Source organism: Panicum virgatum, chromosome 5K (assembly GCF_016808335.1).
Source record: "Panicum virgatum strain AP13 chromosome 5K, P.virgatum_v5, whole genome shotgun sequence".
Classification (NCBI taxonomy): domain Eukaryota; kingdom Viridiplantae; phylum Streptophyta; class Magnoliopsida; order Poales; family Poaceae; genus Panicum; species Panicum virgatum.
The window spans coordinates 41,435,994-41,459,700 of NC_053140.1; the positions used below are offsets into that span (position 1 = coordinate 41,435,994).

Consider the following 23,707-nt stretch of genomic DNA (forward strand, 5'->3'; position numbering starts at 1 on the left):
ACGGATTAATTATGCTCGTTAGATTCGTCTCGCGATTTACAGACGAGTTTTGTAATTATTTTTGTAATTAGTCTATGTTTAGTACTTCAAATGTAGAAAGATGTCTTTTCAAAATTTTTACACCACGCAACCAAACGGGGCCTTGATCCAGTTTCGATCCAGGGACGACGGGATGGATAGATGTGACACGCACGCACTGCCACTGCAGACACCTTGACCGTTTACTACGCCCGTGTTCAGTTCCAAAAACCAAAATTCCAAATTTTTTTTCCGGCACCCGCATGGAGACTTAAATCTAGACGAAATAAAAAACGCATTACGACTGCTGTCTGTAAATGGCGAGACGAATCTAATGAACCTAACTAAGCTGTAATCAGACGCTAAATTGCTACAGTGATGCTACAGTAAACAACCTCTAATGACAGATTAATTATGCTCGTTAGATTCGTCTCGCGATTTACAGACGAGTTTTGTAATTATTTTTGTGATTAGTCTATGTTTAGTACTTCAAATATAGAAAGATGCCTTTTCAAAATTTTTACACCGGGCAACCAAACGGGGAACCACCTCGATGATGAAGGCGACTCTAGTGACAGCAGCGCATCACACAGCGGGTAAAGCGGCGCACGGGCATCTTTCAGCGTCCTGGACGTCGACATAATTGTCAGCTGTGCACGTCACCCTTCTGTACTCGTTTTGCCCAAAGCTCGCAGACATATGGGTGATACACAAGTACACGCAAAAATAAAAGGTAAGATATATATATATTCAAAAATTTTGATTTTGACTAACTCTAAGAATCTTGTCGTGGTGTGGAAAATCACATCCGGGTGGCGGATTGCACCCGCCAAATCCTCAGTGTAGGATGTGCTTGGGGCAGTCAAGGAATGCTCGATCTAGAGGCGTAAGAACACGGAAGCACACAAGGATTTAGAGTGGTTCGGGCCGCCGGAGCGTAATACCCTACGTTCACTGTGTGTTGTATTGCTTGAGCTTGTGTGCAAGCTGGGGAAGGAGCTATGTCTGTCTCTGCATGTGTGAAAACTTGGAACCTCGTGTCTGTGTCCGTGTGAACCTGTGTTCTAGCGGGCGTGCTCTCCCTTTTATATGTCCAAGCGGAGCACGTACACTGAGCGGGGCCCCGACAGGTGGGCCCGGCGATGTATTATAAACTACACTTTGGCCTTCAATGCCTCAGATCCGGAGACCTTGTCGTCGACTTTCGTGCGTAGCTTCTGACCAGGGATGGTCTTGAGCTGTCCTGTCGAAGTAGAGTCTAGCCTCTGGAGCCGTGCGTCGAGGTCATAATGAAGCGCCGAACTACTGACTCAGTCCGCTGTGGCAGCGTGCACTGTTGCTCCAGTTAGTAGCTGGTCATCATGACTCGTTACCCATGCGCACGGCGCTGAGTCTTTAATGCTTGCCTTGGTAACTGACGAGCTGGCTCGGTAACTGGCGATCCACAGTGTGGACTGACAAAAGCTGCCCCGTGCCCAGCGGCAGCAGAGCACGCCTCAACCGTTCACACTTAATGCGGGTGGGTGAGGAAGCTTCCAGCGGAAGGCTTGCGCCCGCGCCCGTGTCTGCGTGACACGTGGCGGCTCCGGACCTCTCCCGAGCAGCTAGCTGAGCTGAGAGCTCACGGGGGTCCGGATAGACACGTGGAGGTCCCGGACCCACCTGCGGGGGTCCGGGTCCACGGCCACAGGTGCTGAGCATTTCCACCTCTGGGACACGTGGTGACACCAGACCCGTCCCCGAGCGGGAAGTAGGTCCGGGACCGTTGGTCCGGTGAGATGGAGTCGGACCCTAGTGGTTCGGCTGCTCAGCTCCTTATGGCGTAGTTACGGATAACTACGCGAGTCTTGGCACAGTAGGAGTGGGTACCTCAGTTGCAGGGTACCGACAAATCTATTATCTTATTATTTGGCCAATAAACGGAGCCTCCACGTTCGCTCTCAAGCCCTAAAAATTCCCACGTTAATCAGAGAAAAATAGAAAAATAAAAATTACCCACAACTGCCATTACGATAAAAATTAGCCTAAAATACCCCTATGCCTAATTAAAATCACCCACCAATGCCATTATGAAAAATTAAATATAAAATATCATTTAGCTTTGTATCAGTTACAAATATATATCATTAATAAAACTAAAGCTAACAACAATCAATCAAAATAAAATAAAAATAAAAATAATTATCTGCATAATGTTATTAAAACTCAACAAATCAAATTGTTATTATAGGTAGATCATAGTTGAATTATTTTAATCAACAATAAGACATAGTTTGCGATAATAAACATGATGATTTATGGTAAAAAAATAGTATAACTTTTAAGTAAGGATACAACGACATGCAAATTTTTGAATTTTCAATACTAGCCGCGCAAATGCGCGGGCTATACGCCTAGTTTTTACATGTACCACATGCAAAAAATATTCCCGTATGGAACCAATTATATTGACATTTTATGATTTTAACCTTTAACCAATACTTAGTCCTGTATTTTTTTTCCTCGAATATTATATGACCATCGGCATGGGTACGACGTTTTCTAAAAAAATGTATTAACTATAAAGTGTAGCCTTAAAACAACGGTACTGGTTAAGATACGCCATATATATATCGGGCGTGTTGGGTTTGTGGTCGATCGTCAAAGGTTGTCACGACTGATGTTAGAAAAGCTTGACCTGCTTACGCAACAGTTTGGTTGCATGTAAATTGTGGGAAGAATTGCATGTCAAGGTTCTCTTTAGAAACTCTATTCTGCTAGTCGTGGCTAGCACTACTGGAATCCACAAGTTTCCCTAGAGTTTTTATTGTTCCCTTGAGTTTCCTAAAGCTTCCTAGGGAAAGATTGATTCCCTAGAGTTTCCTTTAAAATCCGTAGGGAAATATTTCCCTAGAACATGGGGAGTGTTCCTAGGAAATTTGACCTTTCTAGCGTTCTATTTCAAAATCAACTCCCCCCGTCCCCTCTCTTGCAGCTCTCTCCATCCCTCTCTCTTCCTCATCCCTCCCCCTCTCTCTCATGGCAGCCATGTCCCCTCTCTCGCAGCTCTCTCCATCTCTCTGCAGCTCTCAACCTCTCTCTTCCTCATCTCTCCCCCCCTCTCTCATGGCAGCGGCCCTCCTCTTCGTGCTGGGGCCGAGGCGTCATCGGCCCCCCACCTCGGGCGCGCGGTAGCGGCGGCTCCGGATCTGGGCCCGCGTCGTGGCGGCGTCCTGGAGCTGCGGAGCGCATCGCGGCTCCCCTCCTCCGCCGGATGTAGGCCCGTGCGGCGGCGCCCCCCTCCTCCATGGTGGCCGCGTGCAGGTGTGGCAGCCCCGCCTAAATTAATCCGGCTTAAGTGCGCTAACCATCATCGAAACAGTAACTAGGGTTAACACGCACTTAAAACGGAGTAACCCGGCAGTGCTGTCGGGTAAAATCCCGATTAAACCACTTGAACAAGATCGACAAAGCAGTCCAGATAATGCAACATTCCACAAATTTTACAGCACAGAGTATGAAATTGAATTAATATTACAAACCAAATTTGAATTCATAAAAAGACAACAGAGTTTAAGTGCGGCGGAGAAATGAACGATATTCTACCGACGAATCAAGACGTCATGATGAAGCCCGTACATGACGTCAACCACATCCTCAGATGTACCACCTGAAAAACAAAGCCACAAGCAAGGCTGAGTATACTAATACTCAGCAAGGCTTACCCGACTAAGGGTATACTTAGCCCATTATCTAGACATGCAAGACTTTTGGCTTGAGGGGTTTGTTTTGCCGAAAAGCAGTACAGAGTAGATCCTTAATCTTAGGTTTTAGCTTTCTGGTTCTAGTTCAATTAACCACTCTAGGTAAGTATCTATCCAATAGCATACATGGTGGGAACAATTATTTTTCATCAATCAACCATATTCATCATCACCATCTTTCACTTCTTACTCTATGTAGCAGAAGGGTTAAGCAGTCCCAAACCGTGAGAAGCGGACGATTCGAATCGAATTTGTTAACCTGGCCAGGCAGACCTAAACACACGTCACGTGGTTACTCACAGAGTCACACGTGCAACTCTTCCCTTCAATTCCCGCTTCACGGAACAGGCCCACCGCCCTCAAGTACAGCAGTACGACGACTCTGTACTCGCCATTAGCTAGATGTGAACGAGTTCAAGACGGTGGGGAGTATATTCCGGCTGCGGTTCAATCCAGTACTTAAGCTTACCGATTACCATATTCTCGTCATGTGATTAGTACGTTCAAACGCTTAACCACCACTACCACACACTGCGGCCTTATCACTTTTCACTAAACAGACGGGGCATCCAGAGTATCACGACCCCGCCCGTAGACCTTATAGTGGTAGCAAGTAGTAAACAACCAATTCCTATAATTTCTCGCGAGTGACCGGAAATCACTCGACTTCTACCGAACCATTAGCATAGCTAACTAGCGACCTATACATACTAGTGTTCAAGCATCGGTACCTAGGATCATGCAACTAAGGTTTCAGTCAAATCCTGTAACTTAAATGCACAAGTAGATAGGAACAATAATAAGTTGCATAATTTAAAATAGAAGGACATGCTCCGGGGCTTGCTTGGAAATAACACTAGGTCAGTGTTAGTTAGAGAAAACTCGCTTGGCGAACATCTTCCTTCGGTCGTGCACATCGGGATCCATCCGTCCATGTTCTAGACGTGTCCACCATTCATCGTCTTCCGGCTCGTCTCCGATATCACGTCATTCACGCGGTTCTTCTATCGTACCTAAATGAAATGCGACAATGCATATGTATGAATGCACAGTTTCGAGTTGCTCAACAATGTAAATGTTATTATTTTTTTTCTTCACGATAAAGTTGTAGTCCACCTAAGTGAGTTTGGACATGATATTTCTAAATTAATATTTCCTGGGCAGTCATTTATAGAGTAGTTATTTAACACAACTTAGTTCATAAAATCAAGGTGGGGTTGTCATTATATACCAAAACATACAAAAGTTATTTCTTCTAACAAAACTAAAGGTAACATGCTTTGTCCAAAACTATAATTACCCATAGCTCATGGGGTTAAAATTTTGATGCAAGGAGCAAAACTGAAGTATCAACTTACAATAAAATTTTCAGCTATTTTCATGAAGCAGATTAAACATGAATAAAAGTTAAACAACTTTTGCTGGGTTAAAGATCTATTTTTACAGGACAAAGTAGGAAGTTGTTGATTCTCAAACTTGGCATGCAGGTTCATCTACTAAAACTCAAGCTCTAGTAAAACTATGAGATTTTTATAATGAAAGAAACTAGGGTTTTTGATTTACAAAGTTTATCCATGAATAAAACAAAATAACTAGTTATACATTACTAAAAATTCCCAAAACTTTTCTATAGCATCTAGAAACAAATGTAAGACTGTCATAAAAATTTCAGCTCAAGAAAACTAGTATAGAAACCTGTGGATTTAAATCTATTTAACACAAGCATAAACCAAGATCTAATGAAACCTATAGCTAGAGTTGTCAAAATGTCCTAAAATTTTTACAGTAAGCTATCCATATATGGTGTAGAATACTTTCCAAAAACTAGCCTTAGATCATGACTACAACAGGAGATACGTTTGTGTGCTATTTAATCTAATCTTTATCCTAGATTAAAATATAAACATAATATGAACATGTGACTGTAACAAAAGTTGTAGGTTTTGATCTAAGGATTCCAAAAAAATTAGTTTGCATTTTTATGATTTTTCTACGATTTTATATGGAATTTACAAGTTTGCTGTTTTTGAAAACAAAAGAAAAAGGAAACAAACTTTTGCATCTAGGCCCCTGGATTTCTATTTCTTCTCACAGGAGGCCCTTGGCGGAGGGAACAGAACAGGGGAGGGTCTCCGGCGCCGTTTTCCGGCGAGGAGAGGCACCGGAGGTGGGGGCTAGGTTGGGGAAAAGGAGGAGGGAGTCGAGGCGCACCTCTAGGAGGTCTCGGGTCGCGAGAAGATGGCCAGAGGCGGCCTATCCGCGGTGAGGGGCGGCCGGCGACGGACTGTGCAGGCGGAGGCGGCGCTCCGGCGAGGGAACAGGGGCGCGGAGGGGTCAGCGAGCACCGTTGGAGGGCGTGGAAGCTGTTGGGCGGGTCGGTTCTTGAGGATGGAGGCCGGAGGAGTGAGCTCCACGGGAGCAGGGCGACGGCGGCCATGGGTGCCGCGGCGGCAGCCCGCCGGTAGCTTGGGGCGGCGGTGAGCGGGCTCAGGAGCTTCTATGGGGCGAGAGGGTTCCGTTCCCGGGGTCAATTGGAGCCGGGGAAGGGCGGAGGTGGGAGCTCGACGGCGCAGGGACGGCCGGCAGCCATGGCGGGCGGCCGTCGGCCGGCAATGACGCGCGAGCAGAGCTCGATTCGGGGAGGGGACGAGGGGGAAGAGGAGAAGAGCGATTTGGATCGTGACTGGATGAGGACGGCTTGAACGACGACGGTGGTTGAACGGCGCGGCGACGCGTGTAGCACTGACGTCGAGAACGGCAACGGCGTCCACGGCGTGTCGAGCGGAAGGACGACCGGGGCGCGTGGCGAGCGTGGAAGGCGCCAGGGATGCCGGTATGGGGGCAAAACCGGGGACGGGGAAGGTGGTTTCGGCCGGGGGCGCGACGCGTCGGCGGCCAGTGGCCGCGCCGGCGGCGAACGGCGTCTTCACGGCGAGGAACAGAGAGGAAGATGGAGTGAGGGCAAATTCGTAAATAGAGCGAAGTTCAAAACTCCAGTTTGTAATTTCAGTTTTTCTCCTTCTACATGGCCTCAAATGAAAAACTTTTGAATACCAAAGTTGTTCAAAATTTCGAGATCTACAGCTTTCGTTTAAGGCAAAAGTTCATTTGAGGCTTCGTTGGAAAGATAAAATTTGAAACTTGAGTACATTTGAAAACATCGTATACGCTTCGGAAATCACATTTTTCTCCCATTTTTGTGTAGCAACTCGAAAAACTTTGAACACGAAAGTTGTTCGTATTTTGAAAACCTACAACTTTGGTTTTTGACAAAAATTCATTTGAGCTATATTTTAGAAATTATTTTCAAAGCAGATTAGTTTGAAATTTGACAGATAAATTAAATCTTTGAACACTACAGTTCAAAGGACCTGTCATTTTATGTTCAAACTTTTATCTTCTCTCTTTGACTTCAACAAGACTTTGATTTAACATGATTTTAGAGAGACGCCTATTCGCTTTCATATGTAGACTTACATTAGTTTAAAAAAATTATTTACGGTTTCTGACCTATGCATCTATACACATACACATGCATGCACACATAAATGTATTCGATTCCATTTTCTTGATTGATTATGCATGATATCATATTTAATATTTCTTACTTAGCATTTTAAAATTCTGGGATGTCACAGCAGGGCGAGGAGCTGCGGCCCCGTTTGCCGGGGACCGGCGCGGGTGATGAGCGGCTCCGGCGAGCCGCGGACGGGTGTCAAGGCTCCTAGGCGGTGGCTCTGCGACGGTCGTCACGGCAAGGCGTGGAGAGGCAGTAGGCGGCGCTGGATATGGGGACCAGCTCCCGCCAGTGGCCCGGCACCCCCTTCCCCTCCCTCGTCGGCGGCGGGCCAGCGGGGCTCCTGCGGCCCTGGCAACCCTTGCCGGGCCAGCGCGGCATCGGTGGCCGGGGAAGGGGCGCGCAGGGGCAGCGAGGCTCGCCGGGCCAGCGGGCGGAGCTCGCCGGGGCCATACGCGGTGCCGGTGGCCGCGGCCGGGGACGGCGCTCGCCTGGCAGTTCGTCGTCCTGCATCTCACACCGGAGATGCACCCGCATCTCTGTGCTCGTCGTGTTGCGCGGCGCCACATCTCCGACGGCGAGTCAACGCAATCGGGATTCCCTGACTTGCTGAAGGCAAGTCAGGGAACACTGTTCCCGTGACTTTTGAGCCTCTGTGGGCCGTCCGATCTGAGGTGGTTGGATATGATCGATCGCTACAGTACCTGCTACAGTTCATCCAGCCTCAGAATACTGTTCCTCTTTGTGACTTCGCTTCATGAAGTCAGAGAAGTTGGATCGGAGTCTGTGATGGGCACAGTAGTGGCCGGCATCCAGCTGGGTGGGGGTGGGTCGATTGTTTTTTTTATTTTTTCTGGAAAGGTTCCCTAGTGTTTATAGTTTTCTAGGGAAAGCTTTCCCTAGGGTATCCCACGAAAACCGTAGGGCAATGGAGATTTCCCGTCGAATTTGGCCCTAGGCCACGTTCCCTACCAAATATCCTAGGAAAACGAGGTCCCTACTGTTTTTAAGCATTTCCCTAGGATTTTGACCCTAGGGAAACAAGCTGATTCCAGTAGTGTAGTGGTTGGTGTTGGTTTGCTGTGAGAGAAAATTACTGCTGACTGACTGGTGGCTGGTGCTGGTTTAGTGCGAGAAAAAATAGTGTTGGTTGGCTGGAGAAGCAGCTAGCAGAACAGAGTGAGATTTGCTAAGTAGTGGCAAAGATTTTGAGCTCCGTACCGAGTTTAGTCAACTTTTATAAAAAAAATTATGACAAAATGGTGACAACCATTAGTGCAAGAACCAATTAGCGTGCCTTTGAATGATACTTGTTTCGTAACTTTCAGTCACAAAGAACTCTTCGCAAAAAATGGGTATACGTCTAGTATATGACATATTAGTCCCGAGTGCATTGTCGCCCGAGACAAAGCCATTCAATCATGCAGCAGCAAAATCGTATCCTGACGGGCAACGTCACGTATACGTATCCCTGTACATGACAGCGGTACAGGGATACGTACGTACCTACGTACGAACGGAAATGATAGGGGCGCCACCACTCGACTGCGCCGCGCCCCACCGTCCGGGCGCCGGATTCCCCGGCGGCGTGAGATCGTCGCGGCCGCCAGCCCATTACCATCAGCATCGCATCGCATCGCATCACATGATCACATCACACTGTGGGCGGTCGACTGGTCGGGGCCCCCGTCCGTCGCGTCCCGTTCTCCTGGCCGGGCCTCCCCTCCTCGCGCGCGCCGTAGCGCCGAGCACAGTAGTGTAAAGGCTATGGCAAAGCGAGGAGGCGATGCCATGCCATGCCGGCCGGCCGGCTGGAGCCGGGACGAGCGGGGCGGGGGTGAGCCGTGAGCACGGTGCTTCGACCGGGCCGGGTGTGCAGAGCGGCAGCGCCGGGCGGAGGGGACAGGTGAGGGCCGCGCTTTGTCGCGGCTGGCGTCCGCAGCGAATCATGTCGTTTGTCTTCTTTTGCTGCTGCCTCTCTTACCCCGCTTGGCTTGTCCAGCCGACTAGCGCTACAGTATCACCATTACTACACTGCCACTACATATTGTCAGATTCTCAATATTTGAAAATTTATAGTAACTTTCTGCTACAGTAATCAGCCGCTACAGTACTCCCCTCTCGCATAAATCAGCCCCGTCCAACCGCTCCAGCCCAACCAACAGGGTGTCTGGTTGCATACTTGCATTGCAGGCGCCCGTTCTTTTCCTTCGGAGACTGTGACTGTCGACCCGGGCAAGCCAGCCAAGCCAAGACTGAAGCCTGGGCCGGCCGGGGGCCGGTGTGCCTGGCTCAGAAGCCAGAAACCACACCGCGTCCGGCCGTCTGATCCCTAGAAAGGGGCAAGCCTTTCGTGCAGGCTAAGATTCTGTTTCTGTTCCCACCTGCAGATCTTCTTTAACCATCTCTAAACAGTGCTCCCGCTGCGTGTTTCGATGTAATAGTAAGGTCATGTTTAGATGAAACGCAAAAAATTTTTGCGATGGAATCTTGCTAATTTGAAGTACTAAATGAAGTCTATTTACAAAACTTTTTGCACAGATGGGTTGTAAATCGCGAGACGAATCTAATGATGCTAATTAATCCATGATTAATTTATAATTAGCGGATGGTACTGTAGCATTACTGTTGCAAATCATGGATTACGTAGGCTCATTAGATTCGTCTCGCGATTTACAGCTCATCAATGTAAAAAGTTTTGTAAATAGACTTCATTTAGTACTCCATTCATGTGTCTAAACATTCGATGTGATATTTTTTTTGCGTTCACGGGGTGTGATCTAAACCGGGCCTAAGAGTGCCAAGCCAGTCCAAGCTAAAGCATGACATGGACACGCATGGCAATGATTCTTACGCGCTACGCGACCGGCTGTATGTACTCATCTCCATGGCCGCCATCGTTGCGTCCAGGAGAGATCTGACGGCTCAACTGTCCGCAAGAACGAACTTCTCAAGAAAAAAACTTAAAGAAAAGAAGAAAAAAATTAATAAGATTGCACTCTTCTATCCTACTGTACAGTCCTACTATCAAAAAAGGGAAGGACATGGCGCTCCGTAAATAGTATCCGCTGTATAGCAGGCAGCAAGCAGCGGCACTACTCATCAGTGGACAGCATGGGCACGGGCACGCACTATTCCTAGCAGTAGCAGGCATCATCAGTGGGTTTGGATTGCGTCGCACGCGCGCCTTGCTAGCCACGTACAGACGTACTACTCCTACTGTACATGGAGCGGAAAGGCGGGCCTCCGGCCTCGGCGACACCGGCGCAGCTACCAATGGCGCGAGCACAAGTAGTGCCGGCTAGTGGCTCTGCCCGTGGTGGTCGGCCTCGGCCAGGCCCAGCCCAGGCGCTGTCGCGCTCCGCCTGCAGCAGGGCCCGTCCATAGGCATGCATGTGTTCTCGCGCTGCTGCTTGCGGTTTCTGTACGTACGTACTCCTACTCACTAGTCAGTCGGCCAGTCCACTCCCACCAAGCCATTGCCACTGCCTTTGCCATCATCTCTCGGCTTTGCAGTTGCGGCACGCTCCGATCGATCGATCCCTCTGCGATTGCCGCCCTGCATGCGCCTGCGTGCAGTGCTCTCTGCTCTGCACCCTTGCCCTGCACCTGCCTGTGTGGTGTGTGCTGTGTTCATGGGTAGTATGCCGCGGCCTGGCGACCTCCCCTTCCATGCTGCTTGTTTGCTTTCGTCTCGTCGCCCCTCTGCATGAAGTGCTAGCTCACTACTGGGTGCTGGCTGCTGCTTCTGCTTGCACAATAATGTAGTGGCCTGCCTGCCTCCTGCTGCATGCCGCGAGGGTACACCAAAACCACCACCCACCACCAAACGCTTCTGCGTCTGGCGTGCATGCATGCGCTTGCCATCCCAACCCCCCCCCCCCCCCCCCCCCCCTCGAGTGAATGCCCGGCTGCCGGCCAGCCGGAGCGCCGGACCTTGCTGCCTTGGCCTTTGCATACTGCAAAACTGCGTCTCTCCTCTCTGATGATGGATGGATGTAACCGGTCACGTACGGCCTCTCTCCTCTCATCCTGTCGACATTTAAGGTGTTCGGTCCGGCCTCCCGTGTCTCTCGACTGGGCCGTGTTTAGTTCCTCTCCCAAATATTTTTGAAAACAGAATCTTGCCATTTAAAAATACTAAATGAAGTTTATTTATAAATTTTTTTGCATGAATGGCTTGTAAATCACGAGACGAATCTAATGAACCGGTCTTCGCATGTTTTTTTTCGTAGGACGACAGGACTGGACGGGGATGCTTGGTGAAGAAGCATGCAGCAGCGTTGCTGCATCTGCATGGCACGGGTAGCCTTTTCTTGAACGGAAAAAAGGGAAGAAATGAACGTTGCTGGACGCCTGTTTCAGGAACTTTTAACGTTCACTACTCCACTCTTTACGCTACCCTAGTAGGAGTACATTATATTCCCAGTAGAAGAAGAGCAAATGTTGGGAAAAGGAGGTGCACGCATCTTTTGCATTTGCAGGAACCCGTGAAACACCGTCCAGTACTTGCACGCGGATACCCAAGGCAATCTGATTTTCGGCTGTTCTTTGGCCACCTGGAGAATGTAACTTTGAGCAGAGCTGCCCAAAGTGACCTTTCCGCTACTGTTTCCGGTCAAAAAGGAGAGGAAGAAAGCACGGCTTGATCGTGTCCAACAGTTCTGTTCTGCACGCATGCATGCCGATCGATAGCGGCTGGTCGGGTGGCCGTGGCACCCTACTTGATGCGTTTTGTTTTTGTTTTCAACACGCTACTGAATTTGAGGACGTGCACGCACGTCTTCGCCTTCGAACTACAACTACTAGAATACTAGATGATGTATAGGTGAGGTGCGAATGCGATGGCTAGGTGTACCTTCAGAAATCATTGCACACAAGCGTAAGGAGAGAGCACACGTAGCAAAGACACTCATGTTGATCATTGTGCATCAGGTCCAATCATGCTAGCTAGCATCGTAGCACGTACTCGAGCGACTTGTGGGTGGGTCACTGTAAGTCGCTGAAATTGTTTTTTTTTTGCGACAAAAGTCTCTGAAATTGTTGCTGAACGTGTGCAACCATGTCTGGATTACGTGGGTCCATGATCGATGCACCTATCTCTAGACCCACATACGTGTTAATCTAGGGTTAGATAATGTGTCCTTCCTAGATTTCAGCTATGGGGCGATTTCAGTAGTTGACATTGACTTCTGCTTGGGATTAATCCAATCCACCCAGCAGATCAGCTCAACCTCAGAAACTTCGGGTCTGATTAATTAGTTTGCTTCCAAAATATGCCGTATTAAAATATGGGCAAGTCCATAAATTTCGGTACTCGTTTAGTTGAAGGCTAAGAAAGTATCCCACCTAACCAAGTGTTATTCCAAACTTGCTAAGATTTTAATAAAATTTTTTTGGCATGCCCATATTTTGATATCCAACCAAGCATGTCCTTCGTCATGTAGCGAATCTACAATGGTTAAAGCAGGGAAAGGAGGTGGAATATTTGATTGGAAGTTTTGGAGTGGAGCTCAGTTTGAATTTGATAAATTTAATCAATTGACAGTGGTTTCCTAATGTGGATTCGTTAAACTTGATCCCTTTGCACTGCCACCGCTGTTCGGGTATCAGGACTCAGTAGGTTCAAAAATGTGCCGCTTCGCCATATGCTCCTCCCCGGAATGGGAATCTCCAATACTCTCAAGCTACTTGACTAGTCTTTTTTTTTAAAAAAAAAGATGACCAGTCTTTTCCTCATTGGTCAAAAAGGGCACAGGGTGTTCCATGAATATGGATGCAGGCTTTCCTAGTCGAGGATGGAAATTGGAAACATGCATGCGTATCGAGTACATGTGTTCTTAACACAATGATGATGCTGATCATGATGGCGATAGCTCCTTGCCTGCAAGCATGTGTGCTCCACGCTCACCACTACTGTGTCGTACGTGAGCAAGGCCACTTCTCAACACCTGGGGATTGGCCCTACTAATTACTGAAGGGAATAAACTTCAGAAAAGGCACCATTATTATACATTCCCAATGTGTGAAATGAAACAGGCATACATTGTTCTTAAGTCTCCGAGGTTCTTGAATTTCTCGCCTGCCAATAAAAGCAGGTGAGATTTATGTATATCAGTATATATGTTCACTATAGTATTTGCTACCAATATGTATCGAAAACCATATTACAACCATGCGATCACTTACTGATGGTTAATCTATACTTGTGTCAAATATATCTAGCTCCAAGAGAAGGATGAAGGGGGGAAAACATTACAACAGGACACAATTATCAAAAAGGAATTGTGGCTACTGAATCTCAAAAATCATAGCATCCGCCTTCTGAAGTTCCGCTATGGACATCTCAAGAGGGGCGGAGCCAACGGTGGGTCTAGAGGGGCTCCAGCCCCTCCTACTTTCGTTGGACCCATGTTGCCCCTCCTAAGTCCCTCCTACAACTTTTTGCCATGGATGCACTTGCGAGGAGAGGCTGAAATTATCTACAGGTGAAAATAAGCCCCTCCTAAAACTTATTCTGGATCCGCCCTCAATGTAAAAATTGGTCTTGTCCTTGCATGTACCTCAAGGTTGTCAGGTTTTGAGTTGCGCAATCCTTTGTGGCACACCATCAACTGCGTCATTCATATGCTCAGATATAGAGTCCTCCTGCAAAGTATGAGATGGATACACCATTTATCATGTGAAATAATTTGGAGCATTTGATTAGTGCCAAAGATTCTATGGAAGAAACATATTTCTGAACTTTAGGAGCCATCATTAGACCCCTAGTGGAGCCATGGATCTTGTGGTGTCATGAAACAAAAAGCCAGGAAGGGCAACCACTAGCTGCAGGTTAATGTTGCAGCTGATCAGCAATGCTGATTTTGGCAATAGCTAACTGGTTATGCTTAACAATATGAGTGAAAACACCCACCCCAGTATTCTCATATTAAGGTGATCTAGCAAAGTAGAGAGTACTCCTCTATTTTATAATCAATAGTAGCTCATTTTTAGTTCCCCACTACACCTGAGTATAGACAGTGTTTTAAGTCCCCTTTCATATCGCATTGGTTGAAAATTAATTAGTAACTACCAGGTACCATCTTGATAATCTTGATACACCATACATAAATCAATTGGACTTTGCCATTGCACTTACATCATTGTCTCGCTTTTTTTTATTGACAACACACTGGGAAGCACTAATGCTTTCGCTCTTCAAGAAGTTACGAGAACTTGAGAGTGGCTTGTTCGGACCATCTCTTTCTGATGCATGTGCTGGTTGCTCACATACATGCAATCTTATGCAATAATCAGCACTTGGTTTCAAAAGGTCGTCTCCAATGTCGTTTACTCTTTCCCTGAGGAGATAAGATGCAAGAACCATTAGTGCAAGACTTAGTTGGCATCAATATATGTTGAACATCTTACACCCTCGTTGCACATTCCAATAATAATAAAGATGAAGAACTCAATCCTAACCATCTCATAGGTGATGCACACTTAACTCACAGCCATACAGAAAAAAACTAGAACCACCAAATCATCATTTTTGGCTCCAGTAAAATAATAAATGCATATGTGGAGACTACTTTGCAAATCACAAAAAAAATATGTTCTTTAAAATATTGGGAAAAGTATTGCCTTGGTAGGGAAGCATGCTGCCGCAACTGTGGGCTAGTTTTCTCACCCGTAGCAGCACTTTCTTCGAGATGAGCAAATTGCCTCTTGAAACGATCCACCCCACTGTCAATAGTGCATAAAGTATCATTAGCACAATTGCAACATCCCCTCAACTATTTACAAGTTTATTATAAGTTATTAGATGCTTTGTATTCAATGAGCTTCACAAATTAAAAGAATACCCTTATATCATGCTTGGCAAGATACAATATTTAGTTGTGAGTATACAATGCATAGAAGAATATAGAATAGAAACTTGGATAGAAAACTAATTTATTTAAGAATAGTTAATACGTTTGAATATGTTTTCTAATGTAAATAATCTAACAGTGCCTCATAACTCAGACAACATGACACTACTTGTATTGCATCAATAAAGTTTTCATATTTCATCCTTGCAACTCTAATAGTAGTGATTGGGACTAACCATCTAGTACTCGCATAATATAATATGATGAAGTTCTCCCAATCAGTGCAACTTTATAATGCCCTTTCAGCATGTTGAGTAGAGATGTTCATGTAGTACCAATTGTAAAAGATATTTGCCTAAACTATTATAAACATTAAACTTTATCAAGTGAGGAAAGAGAACTTTAGACAGATAGCACACATATCTCAGAAAAAAGAATTATGCTCTTTGTTGTGTGGTTCTCGATTCTAGCAACAATGGTTGACCAAATGATGCATAACCATATATAGTTTTCAAAGATAGTTTAATTGGCATTCAAGACGAGCAAGAGAACAATGCACACAGACCTTGGATACACAAAATTTGCCTTATCCTCACCACAAAGAAACTGCTGCAACATCTGAGGGTGGTACTCCAAAATCTAAAAAGATGCATCATCACAATTAGTAAACAAAATACCATAATCATCACAATAGAACTTACTAACAGTACCTCTCTGTAAATTAGTTCCCGAACATCATCTCTGCCCAACTTCCTTCTTTCAAACTCAAACTCAAGTTTCGAGATAGGTTGTGATATAGGTTCGTGTTTAGGATTTGCTAATCCAGTGAAGTATGGATCTGTCAAGGCCTTGAAGTCGACTAATATAATATAAGTGTTGAGCACAATAAATCATTCGACATTTTGAACTATTGCTTTTTAGACTTTGCTACTACCTCTGCCGCAGTTGGTCGATCCTTTGGATCAAAAGCAAGTAGACGCTCAAGCAAATGAAGAGCCATTGGATCTATACCAGGAAACTTCTGTGTAAAAGGAATCGGATATTTTTTTCTCATGTTACACAAGTATCGGCGGGCCTTTTCATTTCGAATCTACAAATTGTAAAAGTGAGAAAAAATTGTTTAGTCTGGCAAAAAAATGCACTATCATTGTTGGGCCTAAACAAACATACTATATCACAATCAAATAAAAATGCACCTCGTGTAAACTAAAATGCAGTTGTATAGACAGTTGTATGGACTTGTATAGTCATTCTGAAACTTCAGATATACTAACTTCAAAATGAGGTAGGTTCAAGCTATGCATGAGACTAGCAAAAATGGAACAAAAACAATTACAATTATCAATGCTTAAATATCACTACAAACATAATTGAGAGCTAATGAATTCAACTAAGAGGAAAATATTCCAAACCATATTGTTACTATGTTATAACATGCATACTGTAAAGTTTATACTCGTTTAATAAATCAGATTTGTCCTAACAGTTATGTTAGATAGTAATAATATGCATGCCAAGTTGGCAACTATCGGTGGGTTCGAATGTGTCTTTATGTTCAAAACATACATAATACTGTTGGAGAGAACTCCACCAAGCAGTAGAGAAAGAAGCATATCGAAGACACAAAACAGATCTGGCCGGAAGAGCTTAAACAAGAGCGAGCCCCACTTTGACCCCTTGGGTCAACCATAATTATAGGAGGGGAGGGAGGTGGCATTTTGCCTCCGGCTCCCTGGTGAGTACAAGATTTACAAATAAGCCCTTGGGCTGCCACATGAGGCCCATTTTCAACATGGGCTGGGCCATTTCTCCAACAAATACTTGTGCTGCTAATTAACTATTATATTACATGGAAGTAATTATGTAATTAGATGCATTAGCAAAATGCAATGCAAACTTGGAGTAATTGAACAAACACTATGTATCTTCACAAGTTCAAAGTTCCGAGGGAAATGGTTGTAGGCAGAAAGTTATGACATAAGTAAGCACTTGACCTTTACACTCGAGGAAAATAATAAACTCATTATGTGCAGATAATTCTATATGTTCTCAACCAATTGTGTCTGGAATATAATGCGAAGGGTGAAACAATAGTTCTCTTAGCATTAAGATGAGGCAAGTTTAATCTTTTTCCTGTTATGGGAGGAACATTGTCCTCATATATATCAATCGATCTTTAGATTCTAAAATAGAAAGATAAGGCTCCAACTGCCCAAGCCTTCAATAGATTTTCTTAATTCAGAAGTAGGGAAAGTGGACAGTGAACTAACTCTGGAAATTGAATCTGATGAAGGAGTGCCAAGTAGATCTGTCATGAGATCCAATTGGTGAACAACATTCTTGCCAGGAAATAGAGGCCTCCCTGAAAGCATTTCAGCAAATATACATCCTATGCTCCAGATATCAATCGCAGGAGTATACTACAAAATCAAATGTTTAGATGTAAATTCAAGAATTTCATTGTGTTGTATTCCTACATGACACATTTGATTTATGAACTTGACATTCAGATAACGGTGCTCCTATCTACATTATCTGTCAATAATGTGGGCTAGTTGTTGAGTATGAAAATTGTCGGACCTTTGAAAAGAAAGAACCACATAATTCTGGAGCACGATACCATCTTGTTGCTACATAATCCTGTGATAGAAAGACGTAGCAAGAATAATGAAATTCAAGCTCTAATTGGCTATTTGCATAATAAACAAGGTATGTGCTCAGCTTTATTAGAATGATTGGCTACCGTCCAAAATATCGCTGAAGGTGTATCACTGAAAGACACCCGAGCAAGGCCGAAGTCACAAATCTTGAGCTTGCAGTCGCTGTTGGCGAGAATGTTCTTGGGCTTGAGGTCCCGGTGGAAGACATTTGCGGCATGGATGTACTTCATGCCACGGAGCATCTGGTACAGGAAGAGCTGGTGGTGCTCGGGCGGGAGGTCGTCGTTGGCCTTGATGACCTGGTGGAGGTCGGACTCCATGAGCTCGAAGATGATGTAGATGTCGCGGAACTCACGCCGCGAAGGTGGGAGCATGATGTGCCTGATTTGGACAATGTCTGGGTGGCACAGGAGGCGGAGCAGCTTGATCTCCCGGAGGATGCGGGTGGCGTCAGAGATGTGCTCAAAGACGTCATTGATCTTCTTGATGGCGACGCGCTCGCCAGTGTGGGTGTCGATGGCGGCGGCAACCACGCCGTAGCTGCCCTTGCCGACCACCTCGGTGACCTCGTACCGGCTCGCCTCGCTGTAGTCTGTGAAGAACGGCGCCTCCTCAGAGCCCTGGTCAGGCCACGACGACGGGGCTGGGCCCATCAAATCCACGCTCCAGGGAATCCGAGTAGGCGTCAATCGAAGCACATATTTGCGATTAAGGGGGAGATTTCGATACTAGGCCGCACCTTCTTCGCGTCCATGGGGCCGCACGCCGTGCTACCTACCCCCCTCGGACAAGGATCCTCGGTGGTGTCACCCTCGCGCGGGAACCATGCTACTGCCAGAAATGATGGTTGGAGGGTACGGTGACGATGAGGGAGGAGGAAGAGAGGAAGGCACCGGGGAAGCCAGTGCGAGACATTTTACGTGTGGCGAGGGAGCGTCGGGGAAGCCCGCGAGGGAGCAGCGGACGCCCGATCACTGCGGGCGCATGTGGCGCTGGTAGCGGAAGTGGGCGGTGAGCACGGACGGGAGGATGAGCGTGGGTGACATGTCACTTTGAGGTGATAGATTTCCAAATCATCAACAGAAGAGGTGTGGAAGATTCTTTTCCATATGGGCTAAAATTAATTATTGGACCTTGCTAGCTAAAGTGCACCTGCACCGCACAAATCATAAACTCTATGAAGAAAATTCATGTGGTGCATGTATACATGTAAAAGAAGATAATATTGATGACATCATCCACATGCAAATGAGCATTTCAAGCAAAAAAAATTTATAACTCTTAAACCATGCATCTAAATTAAATTATGATTGCACCATCATGTTTACTGTGACAAGACCTTTAAAACAAGACCATACATGACTATATTTTCAATAATACTTTTGTTAACACATTTTTACATCACGTTACATATTTTTATCATTGCGGACAAATACTTAAGCAATGAGAACAAGTTATTAATTTCTTTGAACTAAAATATTAAACATAGTGAACAAATAATATTATATTGCAAATAAAATACAAACATTGAAAATAGTTTTTAAAATAGGACAAATAGTATAGTTTGAGCACCACAATTTCGTCTATTGCATATGCAAACAAATTATTATATCTAGTAAAAGAATTTAATGTTACAAGGAAATTAGTATGCATAAGTTGATGGATCCAGGCTCGAACAGCCACGGAGAACAAATGTACCACATCATGAACAAATTATTCTGAAAAGTGAACAAATTATGTCTTCATGTGATAGATGAAGGTGGTAAGCCGGGGGGGGGGGGGGTACATGGTGGATTGCGGGCAGAGCATGGACTGCATGGACGCATGGTGGCGGTGCTGGCGCAAATAGTATCAGTCACGCGCGCGGGTGCACGGTCCACTCGGTTTTTTTTTGCCAGCCCATCAGTCATTAAGGTTCAGCTTTGCTAATTTTTTCTTTCTTTTCTTTTTCTTCTCCTTCTGGAAGTTGCGATGGAATATTTTTCTCATTTTTTCTAATTGAATAATTTATTTTGGTTGCGAGAGCTAGTTGATGTAGCAATTAGGAGGCGTGTAAATATTCTATGCGTTCAGGAGACTAAATGGAAGGGCCAGAAGGCGAAGGAGGTTGAGGATACTGGCTTCAAGCTTTGGTACACGGGAGCAACTCCGGGTAGGAATGGTGTAGGCATCTTGATTGATAGGAGCCTTAAGGATGGAGTCGTAGAGGTTAGAAGGCAAGGCGACCGGATTATCCTAATCCGGTTGGTAGTTGGAGATTCGGTTTTGAATGTGATCAGTGCCTATGCCCCTCAGGTAGGCCTTAGTGAGAGCACCAAGATGCAATTCTGGGAAGATCTAGATAGCATGGTTAGTACCGTGCCTACCAGCGAGAAACTCTTCATAGGAGGAGATCTCAACGGCCATGTGGGTGCGACTAATGTAGGGTTCGAGCGAGTGCACGGGGATTTTGGGTATGGTAGCAGGAGTCAAGAGGGGGAGGATGTGTTGAACTTCGCATTAGCCTACGACTTGTTGATAGCGAATACCGTGTTTAAGAAGAGGGAATCCCATCTTGTGACGTTTCGTAGTGGACAACACTCGAGCCAGATCGACTTTATCCTTACTAGGAGGGAGGATAGACGTGATTGCTTAGATTGTAAGGTGATACCTGGGGAGTGTGTTGTCCCTCAACACAAGCTTGTGGTGGCGGATTTTCGTCTTCGGGTACGTGTCCACCGGGACAAATGTGCCAGGATTGCGAGAACAAAGTGGTGGAAGCTTAGAGGGGAAGCGGCACAAGCGTTTAAGGAAAGGATGCTAGGTGAGGGGCCTTGGGAAGAAGGAGAAGACGCAGATGACATGTGGCTAAAGATGGCAACATGTGTTCGGAAGGTGGACTCAGAGGTGTTTGGCGTGAGTAGGGGAGGCAAACAGGAGGGGAAAGACACCTGGTGGTGGAACGACGAGGTGCAAAGGGCTATTAAGGAGAAGAAGGAGTGTTTCAAGCGCCTCCATCTTGACAAGAGTGCAGCCAACATCGAGGGCTATAAATTAGCGAAGAGGGTTGCAAAGCGAGCTGTGAGTGTAGCAAAGGGGAAGGCGTATGATGACCTGTATCAGCGGCTAGGCACGAAAGAAGGGGAGAAGGACATTTATAGGATGGCTAGGATCCGCGAGCGGAAGACAAGGGACATCAACCAAATCAAATGCATTAAGGATGGGACAGATCGACTGCTAGCGAAGGATGAGGAGATCATGGATAGATGGAGAGAGTACTTTGACAAGTTGTTTAATGGGGAGAGTGAGAGCCCTACCCTTGAGTTAGATGACTCTTTTGACGATACCAACAGACGTTTTGTGAGGAGAATTCAGGAGGCAGAGATCGGGGAGGCTTTGAAGAGGATGAAGAGAGGTAAAGCGATGGGCCCTGATGGTATTCCCATTGAGGTGTGGAGATGCCTAGGAGATAGAGCAATAGTATGGTTAACTAAGCTTTTTAATCTCATTTTTCGGTCAAACAAGATGCCTGAAGAATGGAGGAGAAGTATATTAGTACCTATCTTCAAAAACAAGGGCGATGTTCAAAGTTGTACTAACTACCGTGGGATTAAGCTGATGAGCCATACGATGAAGCTTTGGGAGAGGGTTATCGAGCATCGCCTAAGAAGAGTGACAAGTGTGACCCAAAACCAATTTGGGTTCATGCCTGGAAGGTCAACCATGGAGGCGATTTTCTTAATACGACAATTGATGGAGAGATATAGGGAGCAGAAGAAGGACTTGCACATGGTCTTCATTGACCTTGAGAAGGCATATGACAAGGTACCGAGAAATGTCATGTGGTGGGTTTTGGAGAAGCACAAAGTCCCAACTAAGTACATTACCCTCATTAAGGATATGTACAAGGATGCGACGACGTTTGTCCGAACATGTGATGGCAACACCACTGACTTTCCTATTAACATAGGCCTACACCAGGGGTCAGCATTGAGCCCTTATTTATTTGCTTTAGTGATGGATGAGGTAACAAGGGATATCCAAGGTGAGATCCCTTGGTGTATGCTCTTTGCTGATGATGTAGTGCTAGTTGACGAGAGTAGGGCAGGGGTTAATAGGAAGTTAGAGCTGTGGAGACGCACGTTAGAGTCGAAAGGGTTCAGACTTAGTAGGACCAAGACCGAGTACATGATGTGCGATTTCAGCGCGACTAGGCATGAGGGGGGAGACGTTAGTCTAGATGGGCAAGTGGTGGTCCAGAAGGATACTTTTCGGTATTTAGGATCGGTGCTACAAAAGGATGGTGACATTGATGAAGATGTTAGGCATAGAATTTCAGCTGGCTGGTTGAAATGGCGGCAAGCTTCTGGCATCCTTTGTGACAAGAAGGTGCCACAAAAGCTAAAAGGCAAATTCTATAGGACAGCAATTCGTCCGGCGATGTTATACGGTGCTGAATGTTGGCCTACAAAAAGACGACATGTGCAGCAACTGAGTGTAGCAGAGATGTGGATGTTGCGGTGGTTTTGCGGGCACACAAGGAGGGATAGAGTCCGGAACGAAGTTATTCGGGATAGGGTCGGGGTGGCACCAATTGAGGAGAAACTTACTCAGCATCGGCTGAGATGGTTTGGACATGTCCAACGAAGGCCTCCTGAGGCGCCGGTGCGTAATGGGGTTCTTGAGCGGGTCGATAATGTAAAGAGGGGTAGAGGTAGACCTAAACTGACGTGGGATGAGTTGGTTAAAAGAGACCTTAAGGATTGGAATATCTCTAAATAGATAACTTTGGATAGGAGCGCTTGGAGACTAGCTATCAATGTGCCTGAACCTTGAACTTTTTTCTTTCGGGTTTCATCTCTAGCCTATCCCAACTTGCTTGGGAAAAAAGGCTATGTTGTTGTTGTTGAATAATTTATTTTGGTGGAATATTTTTCATTCCAGTAGTAAAATTGGATCCAACTGAATGAATTTTAATTTTTATTCCAATAAAACCTTTTTATTTTAACGAAACAATTCTTTCTAGTGGAATAATTTAATTTGTTCCGTATTTGTTTTAGTAAAATAATTTGTTCTATCATGAGGAGGCTGGGAGCCGGCAGGCTCAAGAAAAATTAGCGGCTCACCAAAATTTAATCATGCTTCTGTGACAGGACAGGCCCTGGCATGGGCTGGTTTTCTCAGCATATGCCTTTTTCGTTTTTTACAAATAACGACATGGAGTGCGTCCAGAGGGCTATATTCTAGCCCACACAATGAGCCTACATCCATCGGAAATCAGCCATTTGGCCCATTCCCATTGGGTTGGGGCAAGGGCGCAAGGCCCCGCCATTTTTTGTTCAAGCATATCTACTTTAGGAGTATTTTGATTTGATATGCTTGGATTTTCCATACATAACCCCCAAAGTCTATTAAATTTAATAGATATTTTTTAAGGAAAAAAATCAGCAGTGATTTTGTTTCCCCGTTATGATGGTCTCGAGCTATAGTTCTTTGTTAGAGTTTGAATAGTATAGCGGCATCTTGCCGGAAAGGGGGGGGGGGGGGGGGGGGGGGGGGGTTTGATGATCTGGACATCTGGTTTGTGTAACCGCTTTCAGTCTATAGTCTATCCGTGTTTTCGGATGAACTCACTCAACCCCTTATGCTTAGGCTGTTCGCACTGGCGTCCTCAACGAGGTCCTGGAGGATGCGGATACGGGAAGATGGGGTTGCAGCGGCGTCCCCTACGGCTTCCCCTGCCGTCCGGGATGATGGGGGATCCTCCATTCCTAGGGACGTCCTCTACGCCCGCGTAGGCCCCACCGAGCCACCGCTCGCGCCGCACCCCAACTGCTCGGCGCCCTCCGCCCCGCCGCTCCGCTCTGCCCCGCCATGGATGCCGCAGACCGGCCTCCGTGCCGCCGCCGCAGGGGCCCTGCTCCGCCGCGACCG

At 46.0% G+C, this 23,707-nt stretch overlaps 1 protein-coding gene across 1 annotated transcript; it reads right to left on the minus strand.

The window, feature by feature from the left end:
• Positions 1 to 13,121: 13,121 nt before the first annotated feature.
• LOC120709967 (mitogen-activated protein kinase 16-like) lies at positions 13,122 to 18,732 on the minus strand. Its single transcript, XM_039995592.1, has 10 exons — positions 17,878 to 18,732; positions 17,715 to 17,774; positions 17,405 to 17,554; positions 16,069 to 16,224; positions 15,845 to 15,982; positions 15,700 to 15,773; positions 14,905 to 15,006; positions 14,420 to 14,621; positions 13,842 to 13,926; positions 13,122 to 13,750 (listed from the first exon to the last, which is right to left on the minus strand). Exons 1-9 carry the CDS (start codon positions 18,445 to 18,447, stop codon positions 13,852 to 13,854), a joined length of 1,527 nt encoding a protein of 508 aa, XP_039851526.1. The 5' UTR covers positions 18,448 to 18,732; the 3' UTR covers positions 13,122 to 13,750; positions 13,842 to 13,851.
• Between the last annotated feature and the right edge of the window lie 4,975 nt (positions 18,733 to 23,707).

Excerpts from the sequence above, each read along its gene's own strand:
- LOC120709967 (XM_039995592.1), bottom strand. The coding sequence starts at position 18,447 with ATGGGCCCAGCCCCGTCGTCGTGGCCTGACCAGGGCTCTGAGGAGGCG. Across the intron at positions 15,774-15,844 it reads GGGAACTAATTTACAGAGAG|ATTTTGGAGTACCACCCTCA; the intron begins GTACTGTTAGTA and ends GCATCTTTTTAG. Across the intron at positions 14,622-14,904 it reads CAGCATGCTTCCCTACCAAG|GGAAAGAGTAAACGACATTG; the intron begins GCAATACTTTTC and ends TTATCTCCTCAG.